Below are 23,984 nucleotides of genomic sequence, written 5' to 3'. Positions count from 1 at the left end.
TGTCTCAATATTATGTATCAAAATTCATTTTTTCTAGAAAGCATAAGCTTTTTATAATATTAACATTAAACTGAAAGAAATGGAAAAAAACAACTACAAATTTTATTTCTTTTTTTTTACATTCAATTTTGAGGATAGTTATGGCTCATATTGCTCAAACACAGAGACAGATTATTTTAGATGAAGTTTGGTTTGGACTGATTGACATCAAAGTTGAAGACATGTAACACATTCACTCCTCCATGCTTGGGAGAGTGTTGTGTTCTTTTCAGCTCTGTATTTGCCCTGGGAGAGAGGAGAGGAATATGAAGAACGTGTATCTGTAAAGTTAAAAATGCATGAAGATTGAAATCCTGCTAGATTATGGGGATAAACCCTGGCAATATGGTGTGCTGGTCTGTCACACATCAACTGGTTTCTAGGATGTGTGGGAATGGTTCAAAGTTGCATCAGTGGAAGTTCAGGCTTGGCATTAGGAAACATTTCTTTACCAAGAGGTGTTCAAACACTGGAGGAGGCTTCCTGGAGAGGCAGCCGATGCCCCAAGCCTGTCAGTGTTTAGGAGGCATTTGGACAATGCCCTTAGTACCAAGCTTTAACTTTTGGCCAGCCCTAAAGCGGTCTGGCCGTTAAACTAGATGATCGTTGTAGGTCCCTTCCAACTGAACTATTCAATTCTATAACTGGTGTATTTCCTAGTGTTTTTACAACTATAAGTGATTCTCCTTACAAAGGGATTGCCAAACTTGGCCTGGTTCCTTTACTCATTTCAGATGCTGAAAAGATTTACTACTGCCAGAAGAAAGATGTGTGGATATCTACTAAAATAAGTCTTTTCAACATGTTTACTGCAAAGGGCTTCAAGGTTAAGATGATCTGAAGTGGGAAGTTAAATCTGAGACATGACACATCTATATGCATAAAAGTCACTTCTCTGTAACAACCTGAGTATAAAACTTCTACTTAAGAATAAAGTTTTGAGTTTGGTATTTTTATTTATTAATTCTGCTTTAGGCAAAATTGTATAAAAGGAACAGAATGGTATAAGTCTCTCCTAGCAAATATATCTGTGGCCTGAAAAATTACTAAGTTTAGTCTTTTGTAACGTTGCTCATAAGCAGAACCCCCAATAACTGATGTTTAGCTGCAATAGATGTCTTTCTGAATTGTATTATTGTGTATACGTTGGTCACCTGTAGATTATGACACTGTCTCATACTACAGAGAGCACTGGCAAGAACAAGCATGTCCTTAAGCCATGCACAGGGATGTGACAAATATGGCTGAGGTCTGCACGTGAGCTACATAAGGGCTGTACTTTTATAGGGGAATAGTATGAGGACGGGCTGCAATTATTTATGTAATCGTAGATTGATACAGCTGTACAAATTACTACTAAATATAGCAGACATAGTGCTACATGTTGCCTGGCTTAGGAGTACTAGCTTTGATTGAATATCAAAGATACTAAAAAGTCGGTTTACAAGAACAATTTTCATTGGTCATGTTAAGCTATTGATAATGTCTTGAAACCACACCTTTAGTATCTATATCTTTTATTTCTGAGTCCATGGCAGTCTAGTCCTTCATTAGGGAGTCCCTTGTAAGTAGTGAGGCAACAAAATAGCACATGATTTTCTCTCACTGCTGCGTGCATAAAGCACAGAGAGCGAGTGGTAGTACCAGAAAGTCTGCACACACTCCCTGCATGGGGAACAACAACCTTATAAACTCTCTAATGAATAAATTGATAAAAAGAAGCAAGCCAACACAAAAGGAAAACTCAAACAAAAGTATTTCCTTTTGTTTGGGAAAAAACATGAAAATATATTCACCATATTCACCATTGTATAAGGCTGTTATCCAGGGAGTGTATCCAGCCACCTTGTAAATTCTTTTCTACTTAAATACTGAAGTTATCAACTAGGATTCTCTAACTAATGCCACCTATTCCAGCTTTTACACAGCAATGTAAGCAGCTATGAAAACATGCTGACCTTATGAAAAAAATAAAGCAAAACAAAAATCCCTTCCTCCATACGTGCTGCTTCTCATATACCAAAGTGATTCCATTATCAAAAAGTATAGTAAATCATTTAAAGGTAATTTCTGGGGTGGAAACAGAACACAGGTTTTTACTTACCACATTTTCTTTATCACAATATGAGCTGAAGTAATTTGAAATAATTACAGCATACTGAAGAAGCACTTTGTTGATAGTCTAGGAGAGAAGAATCTTTTATATTGTAAATTTCATCATATAAAAACAAAAATAATAAAAAAAAACACAAAAAGGAGGTTTATATAAATTATAGATTTTACAGATGCTTACACATTTATTACATAGTATTTTTCTAGATATAATATAAACAATCCTGTAAGCGTATTTTCAACTGCCTGCAGAACAGATGGTACGTTGTTCTTAATGGAATGTAATCTTCAATAGCAGACACACCTTAATTTTAGTCCTACTGTTTTTCAGAAGCATTGAGAGCTCTACTCCTTGCAGCGTGCTACGTACTTAATGGAGCAGTAGCAAGCTCAAAAAAATCCACTATGGTGACAATGCATAAATTAAAAATGTAATGGAAAAATAAGACCAAGGGAGCACTGTCCAAAGCCTGGCAATATGATCTTACCTTACAAATACCATGCAAACAGGAACTTTGTTTGCAAATGAAAAACTGTTGCAATGGAAGAACAGGAATAAATGTAAATGCAAACCTTTGTAAAGTCATCAGGAATCTAATGGAAATCTAAAGTCTGTGAGGAAATGTTTCAATCCAAATAGAAAGCTGGCCTAACAAAGTTGAGTTTATCAAACAGCAGATGAATAAAAACTATCACCTCAGGTTTTCAACCAAAAATACTTTATTGCCATCCCACCCTTGCACTGACTAATTAGACAACTGCATTTCACTAAATTACTCCATTAATGGAATTGCAATCAGCGCTTAGCAAGAATAATAACTGATTGTTGCATGTCTTTCTAAGGATCCCAGCCAGAGATAGAAGAGATTGATTCTAAACAAGATTGGAATTACTTAGCCTTGAAGTACCATGGCAATACAATGCCACTCTCTCTGAAACTTAGTTGAGATGCATAGATTTTAATTTACCTTTGCAAATCTTCTCATTAAATGAGATAGTGCTTCTGGATTAGGACATTCCAGTTTCCTAATAATCTCAAAGCTTTGATTGAGCTGTGTGAAGACATCAACCACAGAACAAGAGAAGAGGGCATGATCTGATGTTTGCTGAAACTAGAGAGAAATGTTAAAATTAGTTAATACTTGTTCAGAGATCAAAACTGTACTAACTGATTTTCTTAGCCTTGAAATTCTTCCTTGTGTCATAAAACTTTGTACATAAAAAATAAATTTAAAAAAGTCTTACTGATAATACTGAGAAATGTGGCTTCCCACATTTCTATTACTTTCAAACCTCTTAAAAATAAAATTCTCTTTCATGACGTCAGTACTACATCAAAGTTAGGTGAAACCACAGATTGAAGTCTATGGGGAACTCGGGCAGATGGAATTAAAGCAGGAATTTATCCATGGGGTTATCTTCCCAGAACCATTACTGACTGTATCTTGTGAGTCTAACTCCGATACTGTGGGACCAAATGCACTTCTGGTTTTGCAGTACTAAATAATTGTCTTAATACTTTATTTTCTTTAAAAAGTAAAGGCTCACCCCATCTTTTTTGTCTCTTTCTAGTGCTCCATGAAGAAATTCCATTGAGACATCCTCATTTTCATCCAGCCACTGAATGACAAATGGTTCAAACCACCTGAAAATTAAAAAACAATTCCGTAAGGTAAAGTAAGTAATGTTTCATAAAGACCCTGAGAGGAGAGATGCCATATCACCCAGTAGTTTGGCATCTTGTGTCTTCACATCTGTTCTAGTTGTTAAAAAGTCTATCACCCTAGAAGAACTTTTCTCATCAAAGACACTGGCTGCCAAAAGGTCTTTCAGGCTTCAGTTCCACAATGCTTTAACTGGTCTATCCTATTCATGCAAAATTAGCAGTAGCCACCAAAGAAATGCTTTGCAGGTCATCATATTCTGCACGTTTATTTTTATTTAAGAATGTGTCTGTTATCAATATTGGTTCTTTGTTAACATTTATTTTTTATTTGTATGTGAAATAACTTGGATAAAACTATGCTTTAAGAAAACATTAGCTGCGTTTTATTTTTCTTCATTTTTTTAAAAATCAACACAATAACAGGCCCCAAACCACCTCAGCAAATCAGTAGATTTGCAGAAGATTAAGGAATGAGATTAAGGATAGCTCATATAAAAGGACAGGATTAGATGTTTTAATGGCAGGAGGAAAGGTGAAAACGAAAACAGCAGCTGAATATTAACCCAATGAAGTAAGGATAATTTCAGTAGCATATCCCATTAGCATTGTGTTTTTACCCAAATTTGGGTATGAAACAAATGCAGGGTTCTGTAACTAATACTGCTGCTGTTCCCACATTTCATACCTTCCTCAGGCACTTCTGCCCAAAATATTTTGTCATCTGTGAGGACCTGTAGTTACAACAGTTGGATAAAGTATCCTATTAAAATAGTTAATCACACTTTCAATGCCTGGACTATTTGATTTGATAGAATGAAAAATTAAAGAGGAGGAATGTGAAAAGCAAAGGGCTGTCAGAGCTATGCACCCTGAGTTCTTGCACAAATGTGAGCATAAATATTTGACCAAAATAAACCTTGCACCAAGCCCAAACTCCTGAAAGCCTTGCCTATACACTACTTACAGGGAGTATTCAGGCACTGCGTCCTTGAAAGCAGAGAGTTCTCGCACATATTCATTATAAAACCATTTCACTTTGAAGTGCAAATTCATATAATCCGTGCTTTTGCATAAGCGCTGCTTTTCATGTTCTGTAATAGGAGTTGAAATAAAAGCATTTAATAGCATTCTAACAGTAAATAACATTCTTGTGCCTCAGTGCACTAGTGACATAATAATACAGTACTTGCATTTTAAAGCACAGTTGGTTTGATTTTTTTAGCAGTGCTAGTACCCACAGTTTCAATTTTCAGGTTCTGAGTACCCTTAGGGAAACCAAACCAAACTGAGCCAAAGACCAGACCACAAGTTAGGCTTTTCAACTCTCTCCACTGCTGTGAGGAAAACTCAAAAATTTGCTGAGTTCCTGTTCTTCAGGTTATTCTTCGGTTGTTACAAAACAGTTCAGAAGCTCTATCAGGTGTCAAGTTAAAAAAGACAACGATAGCTATGTAGCAGCCAAATGAAGTAATGTATATTTATGCCATATATATGCCAAGTAGCATATAAATGCCAGTCCTATATGAATCTGTGAAATTTGCACTAGTAAATGGGCTGCATTTATCACATAAATTTAAGAAAAAGAAAGAGGAGACTCCGCTGCTCTACAGCCATCTGATTTATACGTGGCACAAATAAAAAAGCTGCTTTAATAAAGCATTTTTGAAGTTTTTCAAATAGGCTTCTCCACCTTCTCAGTGTCCTCCTGTTTTTAACATATGGGATATGCAGATGACCATGGATGGCAGGAGCCATGAAGCCACCTGTAACCACCTTCTGCATTTTTAAAGACTGATTTGATTAGTTTGGAACAAACGCCTGTCTTTCTTCCAGGATTATGGTCCTTATTTTAGCTTATCCACTATGCTCTGCAGTCTTCCCCATCCAGCCTGTTCAGATCCCCGGACCACTCTGTTCTTCCACTCCATCAGCTAACTGGCATTTCATCCTTGCTCAAGTCTTCAATTTCCTTCACCCACAGCAGGAAGCCATGGATACAAATCTTGGACAGAGTAATCCTTCTTTCACTTACTGCTCACAGCCTCCTAAAACCTCCACAGATCTCATCTGTTTGAGGTGCCATGTCGCTTGCACATCCTTCCTTAAGCAAGAGATAATCTCTCCTTTTCCAGGTCCCTTAAAAAGTGACCTAATACAGATGTTTGGCACAAATGCCATTCTTGTGTAAATAGTATGTATTAAGAGCTTACCTCTTTCAAAACTCCTTGCTCTTTACTTCTGCTTGCATCATAACATAGTATTGCAGAATTTTTTCATATATATTTGGATGTGAGCCTGATTTTATATAACAACAGGAGCATCCCATCCTCTGTCACACACACTCCTGAATATATCACTCAGTTGTCTGTCAAGGCAAATGCACTATGAAATACACATTTTTCAGATCCGACCAGGTACATTAATAGGAAATTTTTAGTTGTATTATTATGCCAAATCAGCACTTCAGTAATATCACTGAGCCATACAAGAAATAAATATTTTGAAAGCATATTATTATGCAGTGAATTACTGAGTTCTGTGGGAATCAGCTTATCAAGTGCCCCTGTGGGCTTTAAGCATTATGTTAGCACTTTCACCTTCAGTGCCTTTTCATCCTTCTCCAGAAAAATCAGGAAATCAGTTTCTGTCTAAATATTGCATTTGTTAATGCCCAATTGCTATCTCAGAGTACTAAAAATTCTTCCTAGCATAGTATCATTGGTTACTAGCCTTAAACATAACCACAGAGAGAAAGATGTATGCCTACTCTAATGGTTCTTACTTTCTACAGACCCGAGGAATCTTATTTTTTTATTCTGGCAGGAGTTTTTCCACAATCTATTATTGTAGACAGCTAGATGACCAAACTCATCATTGCTCAATAAAAGGTAGTTCTTACAAGTGAGACCAGAACAATTACCTTATTGCTGTCACATTCACTGCAAATCTACTGCTTAAGTCATTTTAAAGAAAAATCTGTCATATTGCATCCCCAAAGAGTGGCATTTCTGAAATTAATAGCATTTTTTCATTCAAGTGTTGCATGAATGGGTTATTTGATTATACAATGCAACTTAAGAATTTTTGCTATAGTATCACAAACCAATTCAGTTTTAGAAATTAGCTGCTGCCAATGATGGGCAAACTTGTCCAGGGGGTACAACTCATACAATGCCATTCACTGACATTTTGTTAAGTTTAGATCTAGGTGATAACACATCAGAAATGCGCACAAAAGTAATTCATGAATAACTGGGGTTTTTTTCTTCAGGCTGTCATATCTTGGAAAAAAATATTTTAAAAGACCCTTCTAGGATATTACTTGTAGTTACATATAAGTGAAAAATGCATCCGGAATCCTTAATATTAACCTATGAGAACATCAGAAGATACTTCACATGATCTACAAAATAATTTTGTATCCTTGCATATTACCTCTTCAGTTTATATAAACCAAAGAACAGAGGAGACAGGTGCCCATATGGAGTCAGCCCATGACAATTTTAACTGGATGGTATTAGATGGGTTTATCCACCGTAACCATGGATTTTGGTTAGACAGCATAGGAACACCACTGTAGGCATTCTGAATTTCAATTAGGACCAGACTGCTTTCTTAACTTCTGAAAAATGTGCACAAGTTAATGCAAATGTGAGAAAACATAGGATATATTTAGGCAGTTTGGAGATCTATGTCTTTTTTCCTGGAAAGAAAGCTGGCGCCATGTTTTCCTATGCATATATATCCATTTTGGACTTCCTAGAAGACAGATGTAGTAGCTGCGCAATACAACTCTTTGTAAAAAAGTCCACTCTTGCTTTGCAAAATTATCATACTACTGAGTCAGTCTTGAACTAAACCTGCCAATTACACACTGTGCAGATATGCTCAGCAGAGATCACGACCAAAATACTAGACCTTTCTCAGACTTGATTCTAGATAAATGTAATCTCCAGTATAGTAAACCCAATATTATTAATCCTTTTTTGTGCTGCTACTTTTATGAGATGTTTTTTTATATGCATCTGTTAATCTACTGAGTTTCTTAACAAGGACATTTGCAGTTCCCACTGCTGATAATGGCACATTATCCTATATGATGAATCAGTGAAAAAAAATACTGATAAGATTTCTGTAAACTGTAAAATTTTGTAATCTTTGTGTAAGGGGCACTTTAACTGCTTTTATCTATCACAGTTCCATTAAGAGTATCTTTTTTACAGAACTGATTACACTGTGGGGTTGTGGTTTTGTTAGCATCTGCTTAGGGGTAACGCTCTAATGCACATATGCGTTCCACAGGTTTTCAGTAACAGACAGTGTAACTGCAACTACAATGAAAACTGTATGAAAAGTCGTTCCATCTTAGTTGTACAAATTATGATTACAGTAACAGAAGACTTCCAGTAAGCAACACCACTGAGGAAAAAAAAAAAATAAAATCTGTTCAGGTGTTGTGTAACCAAGAAAGAAAATTTTTTAAAAGACTTTATGTAGCATGCATTGTTATATGCAGTGTGTTTGGTGTATAATGAAATCAGCCATGGACCTGCTAGCAGATAATCTAATTGCAGGCAATTGTTCTTTTACAGAAAAATGTATGAAAAGACCTTGAAGAAAGGGCTTTTTTTTAAAGTGCTCTGTAGAGAGACAAGGTACTTTCCTCACAGGTCTGTGACCAAACAGCAATGCTTTGGAATCATGTATTTCTTGCTCGTTTTTCCAGTAATTACTGAGGAAACCAGAGAATATTTTCTTTAGGCAGCAAACAAAGAGAAACTGCAATACAACTATTGTGCTTTGGTCCAGTGTTTGTAGAGTCATAGCATTTTGTCAGTTAAGTTATAACGATGACTTATTAAGCAGAAACATCTACATGACACTAGGGACAATGTCATTTAACAAAATGGAATAGAATCTTGTTCACTACAGAATCCTCCTTCATTTTTAACCTTGAGGTAATAACATGACTGAACATCCATGTAATTTTTATATATATTAGTTGCTAAAAAAGGAAAAAAAGGGTAATTGAACAACTTTCATAGAAGACGACCATTTTAAGTATTCAGGTAATCAACTTGATATTTTGTTCAAGTCTAATTTTCCCTTATTTGGGAAGCTAAGAGCAAATTTTTTTTTTATACAGCAGTTTCCTAGTTACTGTTTTTTGGAACAACATGCAGTTAAACTGCTTGAAGGGTTCTAATGAGATTGTTTTAAAGAATATTGGAAATCCTTATGAACAAAAAACTGCAAGAAGGAAATTTGTTTATAAAACCCGAACAAATTAACTAGATATACATAAATATGTAACAAAAAGGCCGATCCAGTTTCCAGGCTTTAAAGATAATTTTTCAGAGATTAATAACTACTGCAAAGAATATTTATGTGTAGCAAATTAATTACATCACAGTCAGTTGGTTTGACGTTACATACACACCTAACAAACTGTGGGTTTATTAAAATGGCAGTAACTGAGACTAAGCATAAGGGAATTGTGTCTGGATTAACTGTGATGGATTATTCCCCATCAAAACTCAGATGCTATTTTCAACCATTGTGACGTAACTCCGTATTATTTCCCCTAATTACTTATCCATCATTCTAGAGACTACGAGCTGCATATTTTATCTATTTCTTTCACAACTGTTGTTTCAGAAAGCCTGCTATTTCCAAACTTTCAGTCACATCATTGGGAAGTATTTGCATGGCACAAATGGAGTATGGCTAGTGGAAGAAGAGCTCTTAAGGAAGTCCTATGAGGAATGATACTGATTGAATATAAATTGGTATTCCTCCCTCTGAATCACTGTGGAAGCATCACACCAGTATGATGAACCTACGTTTTGGACAGAAGTAGAAGTTAACCCTTTGGGCATTTGATCCCAATGCAATTTCCCTATAGTACAGGGGCTGCTGGCTATGCCATTGCCTCTTTTAATGCGAGCATCATGCTTACAGTGCTCCAGACTTAATCCCTGTGCTGCTGAACTGAACTGGAAGACTGATTGAATGTAACATACTGGATCAGGCCACAAATGAAGAAAAATGTAAACTTAAACAAATTTAATAACCAACTGAGGCAGAAAGATTACATTCTACTAGACAGCTCATCCCAGGGTTCTCGTACTTTGCTAAAGGCAATGGAAGTCACTGGTTATTAATTGAAATACACAGCAGGACACAACCAATCGATAAATATGTATAATTTGTATTGCTCTTGATAACGTGAAATACTACTGGCCTTTCTGAAGGGGCTCTTTGTGTCAAGATAAATATAAGAAACCAAAATTTGAAAACCTTCTGCTATTATCTCCTTTTTTGGACTGCACTTATAACTGATTTACAACTAAACCCCCCTCTAATTCTCCTTTTAAAAATATATTGTATCCTTCATAAGAGACTTCTACATATTCAATCTTTTCTCTGCATTTACTTGGAAGTTTTCACCAAAATATCTTTGAACACTTAACAAACATAATGGATTACACCTTGAACATCTCTATGAGGTGATTAAGCTGTGCTATTACATTTTACAAATGTGAAGCTGAGGCATGGGGAGACCAAGTGAATTTACTAATGGAACATACATAAACTATGAAAGGCAGCGTAGACCTTATTCAAAGATTTCTTAACCACAGAGTCACATTTCCTCACTGAACAGAGACCAGGGAAAGAAGGCAGACTGTCTCATTCTGAATTGTGAGAAAAAATGGATTTACAGTTCTTTTTTTTTCTTCTCATCTGCAGTGGAAGCGTACTAATCAATCCTTGACTTAATGCAGTGCACTTTAAAAGCTGCTATGACATTGCCCTTTATATTCAAGGAGGAGCTGTCAAAGTGAGCGGTTGCTTCACATTTCACAGCAGGTACAAGCGAGTTGAGAGCCACCTGCTTAGCATCTGAAAAGGCAGAGCTGCACATTGCTTTGAGGGAGAGGTAAACTGCTTAAGTAAACTTCAAGGGCATCAAATACCAATGTTACATACTATCTAAGAGATGCAACGTGCAATATCATGAGAGATGTGTGAATCTGCTGCAAACAAGCCTATTTCCTACTACAAAACATTGCATTTGCCATTTTTTACCTGCTGTGTTATTATATTGCGTAAACATTTCAAATTACTTTAGGCAAATTCACTTTGGTATCTTTTTAACATGAGTTGCTTTTTTACTCCTTATTGAAAATTTAGCCTATTAGTCACAGCAATTAATTACAATTTCACAGTCAAATGCTTCCAGAAAAGTGGAACATGCACTCACGATGCAAGATAAGCAGCTTGATTAAGTGTACACTTCCTCTGTCCTGCCTGCAACTAAGACAAAGAAAAATGCCAGTACAGCAAATAATTTAGTAAGATCAACCTCAGTATAACTTTTACCCTTCAGTATCACATCAGAGTGAAATTTATGTACCATGAAAGGTAAACAGATCAATAATATTCAAAGAACAAACACTCGGAGTCAAAATTCTGTATCTGGATATACACGGCTACAGAAGGAAGTAAGTAATTGCTTCCAAAGACAAATAATCTGAATTGTGCTTTGTTACTGTTAGTGGAATTCTTGCTTTGTGCATGAATTAACCATGGAAAGCCTAAGGACATGCAAGCTATGAATGGAGCAGAAGTTGCCCATCCTATATGACATGAGATTTATGACGATAATTAAAGGCCTAGTTCTGAAGAATATAATTTCAAATACTTTGTACTGAAGTTTCAACGTTTATTCAAAGTAATCACACAATCAGAAAGTAATAAAAGACGAAAAGCAATGCTGGTATAGGAGTCTAATTTACATTGATTAGGCTTCCATAAACCTCTAATATGTATAAAAATTGCAAAATGAAGAGAGAATATGCATGATTCTTGGGAAATTTTATCACATAATTAAATGCTATATTTTAATGATTGAATCTGGGAGGGAAAAGAAATAAAGTAATAACGTAAGCCTTAACTGTATTGGGTTACTGCCGAATACCGCTGAAAACTGCTGAATACTCAACTTTGGATCTTCTATGTAATTTTTATGACAGGTTACTTTCATTTACTTATTGTTTCATTTTTTAAAAATGTATCTTTCCATAAAGGAAACATTTAGTCTTGATTCTCTGCTCTTTGCCTTGTCATAAGAGTGCAAAGTGAGCATAAAACATTACCAAATAGGCATGGTAGCATTTTATAAGCAATTAGTAGAATGAAGTACAAAACAGGAAGAATCAGGCAGCAAGATAAATGTGAGGTTGCGCTTTAATAATTAACTGTGCTGTACCTGGCTCTGCCTGTAAAGCAGAAGCAAAGGCAAACCCAGAGGTGTTCTCTAATTGTTAACCAGCAAATTGCATGTGAGGCTTATTAAAAGATAATGTGGAAACAAGCACCTTTAATGGATTTATCCTGTTCCCCTGGGGATGCTGGAACCAGTATCCAATATTTAGTTTAGAACTAATGTATTCGCCCATAAGGGGAAATGTACCTCTGTATCTACAGAGAAACAAGAGACTAGTGAAACTCTGTATGTGGGAAAAGTCCTGAAAGTAAAAGGCTGAGTCTTCAACTTAAAACAGAGGCTGGGAGAGGAACAGAACAGTTGTTTGCTGAATGAGGAAAGATTTTATGAAGCGTCTTAGTGTGAAGTTTAAGAATAGGCAGGATTAAAAATAGCATGCAGGTTGCTTGTTATTTTTAATTTTCTCTTACTCAAATGTTTTACTCTACTTGATAAAGAAAAATAGTTTAAGAAAGCTGTCATTGGTTACTGTTTCTAGAAGGACAGAAGTCTAAAAAATAATTGGATTCACAGGGTGTTTAGCTCACAGAATTCACGAAGAGGTGCAGCAGCTGGGTTCCACTCCTACTCTGCGGATATTATGCAGCTCCACTCTGACAGAGATGAGGGGAAGAAACCCCTCAAGAAATAGGACAGGGAAACTCAAGTCCTAGCTGCCGGCCTACTACATGACTGCATTTGGGGAACGTCCTGTAGGAAGAAAAGGATGAACCTTTTCTCCAACCAGCAGATGCAGAACTGCACTGAACAATGCAGGTCCTGTAAATGACTTACTGTGGGGACAAAGTCACAATTTTTTTTTTTTCCTTCCCTCTCCCCCCCCCCCCCCCCCCCCCCCCCAAATGATTCTGGACAAAAGACATAACTAGTTTTTGTAAAAGTGCAAGCTGCAGTGAAGTTGTAACATCTTACTGGTGAAGAACAGTAATCAAGGACAAGAAGAAAGAAGACGTAAGTTATTCTTCTGGGCTGAGATACCTAATAAACTACAGGAGGAAGCCCTGGCTGCCCCTGGTATGAGAGCTCTCTCCCTGCTCCTGTAAGTGATATAACAGTCCCTTCAGCTCAACAGAACATTTCTCTCTTATTTGCCTACTGAACTCACTGGTGTCTGGAAAGGACTGGGCTGTGTGAGCTATAAATAACCCATAATTATAATCAATTTAGGGTTCATTTAGGGCACCATTTACAGTCTAATAAGCTATCTAGCATGGTAGGACTAGCATACGTTGACTAGTAAAATTGTCCTGCTCACAATCAGGCAACGTTCAGGAGAAGTTTATACACAAATGTTTTACAGTCAGTGACTGCCAGGGTAAGAGCTAATAACAATGTTTCAGGACAAGATTAATATTCAGTGGTTAAAAAGATTACATAAGGCCAGAGTTTTCATTATTAAATATATGGGACAATATACACTGCTATTATTGAGTGACAACTTTAAGACTAAATAATGAAGTCAGGCATTCACTGATGCACTGCAATTTTCTAGTAACATCTGCTCCTATGAATACACCTACAGTCAGACATAAAGAAGCTTTAACTTATTAAGATTACCATAGACCTGTACTGCAGTGTAAACACTCAGTAGCATTTATTATTGTTTTTCTGGTTCAATATATAAAATTAAAGGAAGTGTGTTAGGGAATGACCAAATGTTACAGCCGGCATGACCCCAAGTACAAGTTTGTGCCATGCTAGTGATCTCTGAGGTAGTCCCAAGTAAGATGACACATTGATACAACAAAATACGATGCCATGAAGAAATACTAACTTAACTCCTGGGAGCAGTTCAGTCCACTTAATCTGTCTTAATTAGCGGGTCTAATTAACTTCAACAAAATAGTGCCATTTGGTACGGCTACAGTGCTTTTTAGGCAAGCCTAAGGATCTCTGTGTTGCATGTATATAGGTACTCAGCTGGATTTTCATACTCACAAAGCTCAGCTCTCTGGCATGTACAGGATGCAGCTGCTATTAATATCACTGCCTGTTACTCCGACCAAAGAACACTTGTAACGCCCCTCTTCCTCCAATTATGTTACATTCAATCTGATCGATTATCTGCCAAGGGATAATTTTTTATTAACTCCAACCGTAACCACCTTGTCTCTGCCTTCACAGTCTCTCTGAATCCCCTCTGACACTACATACTATTCCTCAGGTCTCTGGAAAAATTAGGTTGGAATTTTGTTGAAATTCAAATATTTGGTGAAATGTGTGAATGCAGAATGAGATTCAATAAAACAAAAGCTTGCATTTTAATACTGAAGAAACCCTGCATTCTGGTGGATGCTGCCCTGCTCTCCTTTCCATAACCTCAGCCGCACCTCCCCAGATCTGCTCCGTAGTCTCCCTTTAAGTCAAGAGTCTATTCTGTCTTAAGGGAAACTTCGTAAAGCTGGAGTGAAAATAGACTTGAAATCTGTGACCAAATGGTGTGACCTTTCTCTGGGCAGCATTAGCCTTGCTTTTTTTTTTTTTTTCTTTTCTGTGCTGTCCCTGTGCACAGCATCAACTCACAGAGCTGCTGCTTCTCTTTCAAACCACTTTTATCAGTTTCTGTCATGAAAGAGGAATCTGTCAGAGAAACAGGAAGATGATAACTGCTTATGTATCGGGGACAGCAGCAAACTTAAAAAAACCCTACATTAAAATGGTGTAATGACTTTCTTATTCTTCTCCTGTTTTTACAAAGCCTGACACTTCAGAGTCTTCACTCTGCAGGATTGAGGCTGTTTATTACTGTATTTACCCAGCAGCTCATTCATTTCTGGCCTGATCCTCGTCTTGACTTCTGGCCACTACCAGAATTAGATTGTCATAATAACAGCCATTAGAATGTTCTCTAACAGACTGGATAGCTTTGGACATTTGATGTGACCTATTCAAAAGTTAGAGATACAAAAGATCCAAAAAAGATATTTCTGAGAATGCAGAATAAAAAAAGATAAATTTGTAATTGCATGTCTAATTTCAGCTCATTACTCTGTCATCATCTTTTAACCTTCACATCTTCATACTTGGAAAGGAAAAGATTTCTTACCATATGAAGTCAGTAACAAATCACTTGCACTGCTGGTGAAATTCTCTCTCTCTTCTCATTTGTTTGTACCAAAAATACAGAATAATTTGAGGACCAGACAGTACCAATACATTAACATCCTATAAACTCAGATATGCTTGTGTAAACTAATTGCCAAACAACAATGTATAATCTATCACACAAATCACTGTTGCTTCACGAATCACCTGCAAAGAAGGAAAAAAAAAAAAAAAAAAAGAGGGCCAAATCTAACAAAGTCAGCTCTCAAAGAGAAACATGTGGTACTTTCTCCATGCAAAATCTATACATGACGATAATCCCAAGCTCCTTAGATCAGAAAAAAATCAGAACCGGTGTGAACTTAATTTGTTAATGTTTGCATAAGACTTTTAACACTAAGCAAAGGCTGAACTTAAGGTGGAAGAAAATCTAGAATGACACGTTGAACTCAATACCAGATTTCAGTACAGCAAGCCGTTTCCCCCGGCAGCAGCCATCTGCCCTGTCTCATGCATATTCGCTGCCTTGGTGCTCATAGAGACACGAAGCTGCTGTGCTCTTCTCCAGCCGAAGGCCACTGCTAGGAAAGCTGCGGTTCCCTCTGCCTTCCCCATGTCACAGCAGCAGCCTCCCAGCAAGGCTGTCCTGGGTGAGGATCAAGGGAGAAGGCCAGGCAGAGCGGTGCAGTGACGGCTGGTGGCTGGCTCACAGCGAGAGGACACAGCCGGAGCAGCCACTCTGAACTGCGCTCAGGAAAAAGGGGGAAAAGGAATGCAAACGAGATGTTCCAGTGTTAGTATTCTCTTAGAGAATGGAGTTATGACATAAGCATTTCCTGAATTTAAGATGATGGGAGTGGCTGGATATATTTGGGAATATATAAGGCAGGAAAAACTAGAATCATCTTGGATGAGCTAATTTAATCTTTATCATATCAGCAATCCTTTTGCAAACAATGTTGTACATTTCATTGCTTCTTGACTGGATGCAGAAAGGAATCAACTCTATAACAAAAAAGATGCTGCTTCAGGAGATTAATACTAAATGGAATCAGGCAAAGATTGCATCCCAGCCCTGGACACTACCTATGAACAGATGGTAGCCTACGTTAGTAACTTGGAAGGCGAGACTGGCATAGCAAATGCAATGCATTTTAATGAACTCCATTAAAACCATGAGGATCGAGTGTAACCACGTTTAAGGGCTCGCTCCCAATCTTGTAGAGTTCAAAGCAAAAAATGTTATTGCCATTAACAACTGCAGAATCAAACTCAGTTTATAAAATATCCATGGAAAGCGTTAATGATTAAAACCCAGCAAAACTGGAGAGAAGCAGCATGCTAATCTGTATTTTGTGACCAGATTTATTGAGGTTCCTGTTTAGGAATGAAACCACAGAAGGTGAAATTATGTATATTTATAATAATTTATAATTAATTTAAATGCCTCTTAATCACTATTTATACACAGGAACTGTTTCACTACTGATTCTTGGAGTGACTTAGAATTTCTAATGACAAAAATGGCATTTGCTTTCCTCAGAAAGACAGTATCCACAGCAACACTGAGATGAGACAGTATGTAGGGACTGGTTTGGAATAGAGACGGAAAGTCAAGTGTCTCCTAATGAGTCCTCTACTATCTCCCTCTGCAGAATTAGGATATTAACATTAATATCTGTTTTATTTGATCCAGCCCAGCCTTCCACACTTAATGTATTGTATCACTAACTTCTCCTCAAAAGCTTCCTGTTCTATTCTTGACAACCAAGAAACAAACCACGGCTTGAGCTGAAGCTGCGTTTTGAGTGATCAGTATGCTCTACTTAGCACACAGAGTGAAAAATCTTGTGAATTACGTTGTTGCAGTACAGAATATTTATAGTTCGATGGCTAAACCGCTGGGGTGCTCAGGGATGTCTGTGTGCAGAGCATAACTATACATTCAAAGTTATGAAAGCATGACAATATAATGACTATTAGAAATTCTTATTAATCTGTGCTAGCTATCTATGAGTGCAATCACAACATCAAGCTGCTGAGCAGCCATTTCTGATACTTGTTCCTGATTTACAGCCTCTCCTGATACAAGCTTTTTCTCACAGATGTAACCAGGAACATGTTCTAAATCAAAATAGTGGTTCTCATTTGGTCTTCACGCTTTTGACTTCTTTGATCACTCTCAAAGTCATGACTTCAATAATGATCTAAACGTTCACGTGAATATACGTATTATTACCAATATTTCTATCACTAATTAAGACCATTTCCTCAATTCCTCTCTTATGTATTTTTAAAAAGTTTCATGCAGGCATTTTAACTTGGTTTTCTGCAATAACCATATTTTAATGAGTGGCTTTCAAATCTTTAGGCGGAGATTACCTGCTATATAGAAAAAGAAAGAAAGTATATTTTACCTACGGTTAACCACAGCACTATCTTAAAGAACAAAAGGAAACTGCATTTGATTCTGTTGGAGCTAGAATGAATACAACCTGCCTTTTGAACAAAAATCCCAAAGGTTTACTTATCTGTGTGTGTTTCCTCCATAAATTCATTCCATGAATGTTTCTTACAGGCAAGTTAGCTATTTTCGCTAGCCAGAAAGTATGGAATGCCTACAATGCCCCCTGGCAAGCATATTTGTGGTTCTTCTGACATTGATGATTTTGTCAGATTTAGGTAACAAGAAGTAGCATTTCAAGTTACAGTTCTTTTGTCTCCTTCTTCCACAGATAACTTCATATAGTCACAGTGCAATGATTTTCCTCCTTTACAATGCTTCTTTTTTACTATCCTATGAAACATCTGAAGTAAGTATGCCAGAAAGCTCTTACCACCCACAGAAATCTGACGCCAGGTGTGATTTGCAGTGGAAATCAGTCTTGGTGAACTCTCTAGTGTAATTAATAGTTTGTTCTAATTACCTTCCAGCGCATATTTCATGTCCTGGGCAAACAGAGTCCACATGATTTCAGCACTGACTTTCCCCATGTTCAGCTCTTGAGGGAACCTGCAATCAATCACATTACATCAGTTCACTTGCTGCTGAAAATTATGCTTACAGCTGCACAAATATTTCCAAAAAATAATTCCTCTAGTATGCATTTACCATATTTTGTGCTTTGTACAATTATGTGAACCATCCAGTCTTCAAATAAATACTTTCCTTAGTCTGATGTCAGGGGCCTAAGTAAGCAATTAGTTGAGTGTTGCACATATCCCCTCACATGACCTTTTACATCAAGAAATGTCCATCTATCTTGCTGATAACTCAACTTCAGATAAATCAGATGGCTTATGAAAAACCAGGAACAGTTGGTTCAGGTGTTTAGCAGCTACAGGTTTTCCTTAATTCCCTTGTTACACTGGAAAACAGTGAAGCTTTCTGTGGAGCTGTATTGGTTTATACTAGTTGAATCCAATTCACTGTTTGAAGACGTGTACCTTGAAGTATGGATAAAACAGTAAAGAATATAAAAGGTGGAAAAATGCTTAATTTTGATTCAAAATTTTAGGTGTACCCTTATGCTTTGTGTCATCTTTGAAAAACAGTTTTTATGTATCTTTTAAGTATTTTCCCACAGATTTTTCATAGATTCCAGCTGCTTCTTATTCTATGTAAAAGAAAAGCTTTAATCTTTCACTTACCATCTTCCCTCTTAGCTACTAGCAAAAGCCAACATTTTAGTGACAAGCACTGTATGTTTCACATCATATTTAAAAGGAGAGCTATTTACTTGTCCTTTTTTTAAAAAAATAAATATATAAACCCCAGTCCTTACTGCAGAGGTGGGACTGACATTAATATGAGCCGTTCTCAGGGCACAGAAGCAGACCAAAGCAGGTCACACAGCTAAAGAGCAGAAAGTACTGCACCTCCGAGCGGTAAAACGACCGTTTGTACTACAGCGGTGCAGTGAGAGCCATACGAATACACCAGCAGCTCAACGTGAATACATAAACCCATCAAAGTCCTAAAAGACCATATTCACGAGGAAACACACAGAGCTGTGTGGCTTTTGTCTTGAGTTTATCACAGCACTTTACCTGAGTAGAGAATTTGATCCAAAGTATTTTGACCTTTTAATGAAGTACTAATCAAATTCAGGAAACATTCTGTAATAATTTTTGTGAAAGTGTAGGAGGTTTTAAAGTGTTTTTTTTGCCAAAGAAAGAATGAAATGCCGTGCAATTTAAGGTTGCTAACAATATAATCTATATACTTTCCAGGGACATATTTGACCCTGATCATATCTGCAAAGTAACAGTACTTAAACAGCTCATTAGACTGTCACTTTGATACGAAGCAATTGCTAGCTCAGATCACTTATATACCTCTTTTATGCTAATTGATGCTCAATTACAGAACTTTGTTTTAATTCTGTTAACACAAAATTGTTGTTCGAAAGCTCAAAGGTATTTCAACTGTCTTAATTTCTTTACCTCCAGTCCAGCCTGAGTGCTGTCTTAGCACCCACTTGAACTTTGACAACACTGCTCTGAGGAAACGTTTAAAAATTGATTTAATATTGACATGTCTTTTGTCCATAATACAAACCTGGCCATAATGTAAGTCTGATAAAAATGTATTTGTTTGATTAGTGGTATATATGTGTATTCTTTTAACTTGTGAAAATACACACACAAACTGCAATTATGTTTTCACTATGTTGCTTAAATTACTGTAGTTCAACACAGTATCTTCAATTCATCCCATCTGACTTCAGTTAGGTACCTTAAGTTCACGCCCAGACATACTAATTTCTGTGTCCTTGAGAAATATAAACTTAAGGCATAATCGTCAACGGGACATACCGATGAAATCCTTCCATCCAATGCCTAGAGTATGGATATTTGCAATTTTGTAGTTGCATGGATGCATTTTTTTATACAGCCCTGCAGGACTGACTGCCATTCCCACACATCCTGTTTCATTTTATCTGACACCATGACCTCTTGGCAGGAGATTACTGTGACAAAAATGATCATACAACAGAAAGCTCTCCGCGTTTTAGTATAAAACTTTTACTTTTCACATGTAATTAATTTGCTTCATGACGGCTATGACACCTGTAGGTGTATCCATCACAGACTCCAATAACTGATTTTTAATTTGTCCAGAGTAGGTTAGTAATGCAATGTGGACAGTTAACCTAATCAACATTTTCAGCCAGAGAAATTGATTTAACATGCTAATGAACCAGTACCCAATATGCCCGTAGATCTCATTGTGTTCCAACGTTAGCCATAAAATAAACCTCCAGCATTAGCATGCTGGGGAATGACATCACATAGTTTGCCAGAGTTCAGCTAGACTATTTCATGAAAGTTTCCGACAGTTTCATGGTTTGACTTCCAGATAACTTAATCCTGATTCACAAAGTAAAAACTACTTGTTTATCACATTATAACTACAGAACTCTGGCTTCAGCACCGTCCCAACTCCTTCTCTACACGATGACACCATTGCTTTTCCACTGTTCTAATTTATGAGCAATACTCGTATCCGAGCTGGTGGAATCCCATAAGCGATGTAAGCTCCTGCTTTTCCACACTGCCTTCACAAGTCTGAATGTTCGCTACTGCAGCTTCACCCAGCTCCGACAGGTATGCACAACAGAAACTGTGACAAACATTGTTTTCACACATTAGAAACAACCATTTCATATATGATTCATGGCTTTCTTTTACCCTATCATTCACTTGAATTGTGCTGACACAAGAAAATCTGCTTTAGTCTCTTACTCTGCTCTGCATTCTCTACCCTGTTCACTGACATACTGCCATTTGAGAAGTACATCTTCTACCACAAAACTAATTAGCGACAAGCTGCTTATTTACTACTTATAAACATTTTTCAGCAAGAAATAGCTGTTATCTACCATTGTTAAAATTCCTTTTGTAAACATACTAACTATAACAGTTGAAACCTGAATTGCATGGAGACCTTAAAGCTGTACGGTGAAGACAACTTGATTTTACGTTTTTCAAGTATTATTAGTTTACAGAGGATCAAACAGAGATTATCAAGAGTGTAACTAACATACCATTTCTGCATATATACTTGTTCTTAAATGGAATGTAAGGTCTAAATAATTTCAAATTATTTGGTCAATTTCTGACATCAAAATCCTGGGATTAGATTTTCCCCCTTGGTACATACTTACATTTATCTAAGAAATACTTATGTGTAATTTCAGTCAGCTATTCTTTTAATGACTATTGTACAAAGTGTACAGGATTAACGGAATACACCATGCATTCAAAAGATTTTCTCCCGACTGTCCATAAAAAGGCTAAGACCTGTGTCAGCAAGTATCACAGAACTGTGATGGAGTAAAATTTTGTCCTTAAGTACAAAGGCTGTAATATTGTGGCTACTATTTCAACCATTAGCTGGCCAGGATAGCTACGATTAACATGATACACTCTTTCTCCAAGCATCCAGTACTGACCACACAGACAGCAGACTTGATGTTGTTTTGAGCTAATGCAGCTATTTTTATAGAATTTTTTAACAATTTAAGCTGGAATGGACACCTGAAAGTCATTTAACTAAACCCAGAAAGAATCTCAAAGTCACATCAGGATGCTCAGGGCCTGTGCAGATGAATCCTGACTGCCTCATGAAAATGACACCACCTTTCCGGACAGCCTATTGCTGTGTTTGACCCCTCTCACTGTGGATAAGGATTTGCTCTTGTATAGCTAATAGGAGTTTCCCTACCCGAAATTTGTGCTCGTGCCTTTTACTGTGCACTTCTGGAAGTGGTTTGGCTCTGTCTTTTCCTTGTAACATCTCATTAGGAAGCTGAAGAATGCAACCAGCACTGCCCTTAGCTGTGTTCTCCTCAGGCTGTGTGAACTGCTCCCTCAGCTTCTGCTCACACATCACATCTTCCATCCCCCTAAGCTTCTTGTTGTCCTCCACTGTAGTTCCCCAGTTTGACAATGTCTGTATTGTACTAGGGAATCAAAACTGGAAAGAACCATCCAAATGCAGCCTCACATGTTCTGACCAGAAGGAAGCAATCCCTTCCTTCAACCGGTGGGCTCTGGTCTTCCTACCGCAGCCCAGTATATTACTATGCAAAATACAACTCGCTGCACTAGCAGCTTTAATCATAAGGGTAGCAGGGTTTAGTCTCTTCTTAAGGTCCTTAAATTGCTAAAATGGTAGCTGAGCTTTACATAGTACCGTGTTTTGATTAACATTCCTCTGTTGCACGAAATTTGTTTTAGTAACAAATGTCATGGTTTATGAGAGTTCCATTATCACAGTCTGAAAAGCAATTAAAAACACCCCTGGAATTAAAAAAGAATTTCTGAGATTTCCACAGATTTAAAAAAAACCCAATGAACAGATATTCAAATTACCTCTTAATTTCTTACTCAAATCAAACAATCACTTACATATTTTAAATATAAATGCAAGAGTTATCCATTGAAATAGGCATTTTAAAACATGTCAAATTATTCACTTCATCTCCATTTGACAGAGTTCTTATGCAAGTGTGGGCATACTAATATAGATCTCAAGAAAATTAAGACCTGTAGAACTTCAAATAGGCAATTTTTTAATGTACTTCATAAAACATAGCACATCAGGAACAGAAGCTTTTCCAAGTGTGTCAGGAGTGGGGTTCTTCACTCGGATAGAACTCACAGTGTCTAGCAGTGAAGCTGGTTCAGCTTCACTAGTTGTAGCAGAGGTGGCAACTTCCAAGCAAGCAACATTTTAGATATTTCTTCTACCACTTCCCAAACCTTGTGCTGATGGGCACAGGACAAAAGTCTGTTGACCTTCGGGCTGCTGCTGAGGCAAGATACTTGCTCTTGCGGCTACGTTACTGTTAGGCCTGAAGGTGCAAGCCAGTGGTAGTAAATCTCACTCGATACCACGATCTGCGTCTTCCGCAGTGCCACACAGGTAGTGACTTTGCAGATCTCATTTAGAGCAGCATCATCACTGATTCCAGCACAGGTGTGCTGAGGGCAGGCTGACTTAGACTGTCCTTGAAATCTAACATCGAACATACGTCTGCATCCCTGTGGTCAGTGTTAAGTGTCAATACAAATCCATCCTATCAGGGCAAGCAAAGAAACCAACTGTAAAATGACAGGCTTGCAAGGAATGTTTCATGCAGGGCTGTTTCTGTGAACAATGTGGCAAATGTCCATATTATTTCAATGAATATTATGCTCATTTTTGTTGATTTGATTGTTAAGAAGCGATCTGTCATAGAGTGACAAGCTGGTTAACGCCTGCGGGACTTTTTTCCCAGTCTTTTTTCTTCTAGGAAATAATCAAGAATGCTTCTAATGGCTCCCCATCTGCCAGGAGTTACTGGACAATATTGGCAATTTTCACAGTGTGCTTCTAGTCTCTGGTACTTGCTGGGTGGTTTTTACCTTATCTAAGGGAAGCGCTAAAAATTGTGTCATGTTTACTTCACAATTTATACTAACATACGTGTTTTTCATCTCCCTAACATTTTACATGTATTTTAAACTATCTACCCCACTGTCATACCTCCATTTGTGCATTCAATTAGAGAATACAAGGGCACATGCACAACTTGAGGCTGCAGAATACTGATGAAGACTTTATGTATATATGTACTATGTGCAAGTGAGAGCCTTTTTTTCCTGTGGGGAAGTGTAACCGGTACAGCTAAGGTGTGCACCTCTTCTGCCACCATTTTCCTCAGAGATAGCTATATGCATGAGTGGTCACATTTACTTTAATTTGGTTACTAATATTTCTAAGGTTTCTCATGTAATAATAATATATTGTTTACTATTTACATTACAGTAGCACTTCGAAGC

At 37.2% G+C, this 23,984-nt stretch overlaps 1 protein-coding gene across 5 annotated transcripts in view; it reads right to left on the bottom strand.

Annotated features, from left to right (window-relative positions):
* The window catches only part of UNC13C (unc-13 homolog C), a 234,202-nt gene that overhangs the window by 40,094 nt on the left and 170,124 nt on the right, over positions 1–23,984 (bottom strand). For all 5 annotated transcript variants that reach the window (XM_037395055.1, XM_037395051.1, XM_037395052.1 and 2 more), the window contains 5 exons: positions 18,080–18,165; positions 4,782–4,908; positions 3,700–3,796; positions 3,120–3,263; positions 2,144–2,221 (listed from right to left, as the gene is read on the bottom strand). In XM_037395055.1, coding sequence (XP_037250952.1) covers positions 2,144–2,221; positions 3,120–3,263; positions 3,700–3,796; positions 4,782–4,908; positions 18,080–18,165 — 532 coding nt within the window. The remainder of the gene's footprint in view (positions 1–2,143; positions 2,222–3,119; positions 3,264–3,699; positions 3,797–4,781; positions 4,909–18,079; positions 18,166–23,984) is intronic.

The sequence above is a fragment of the Falco rusticolus genome, chromosome 7 (genome assembly GCF_015220075.1).
Source record: "Falco rusticolus isolate bFalRus1 chromosome 7, bFalRus1.pri, whole genome shotgun sequence".
Taxonomy (NCBI): domain Eukaryota; kingdom Metazoa; phylum Chordata; class Aves; order Falconiformes; family Falconidae; genus Falco; species Falco rusticolus.
This window is presented reverse-complemented; position numbering and strand designations above follow the sequence as displayed.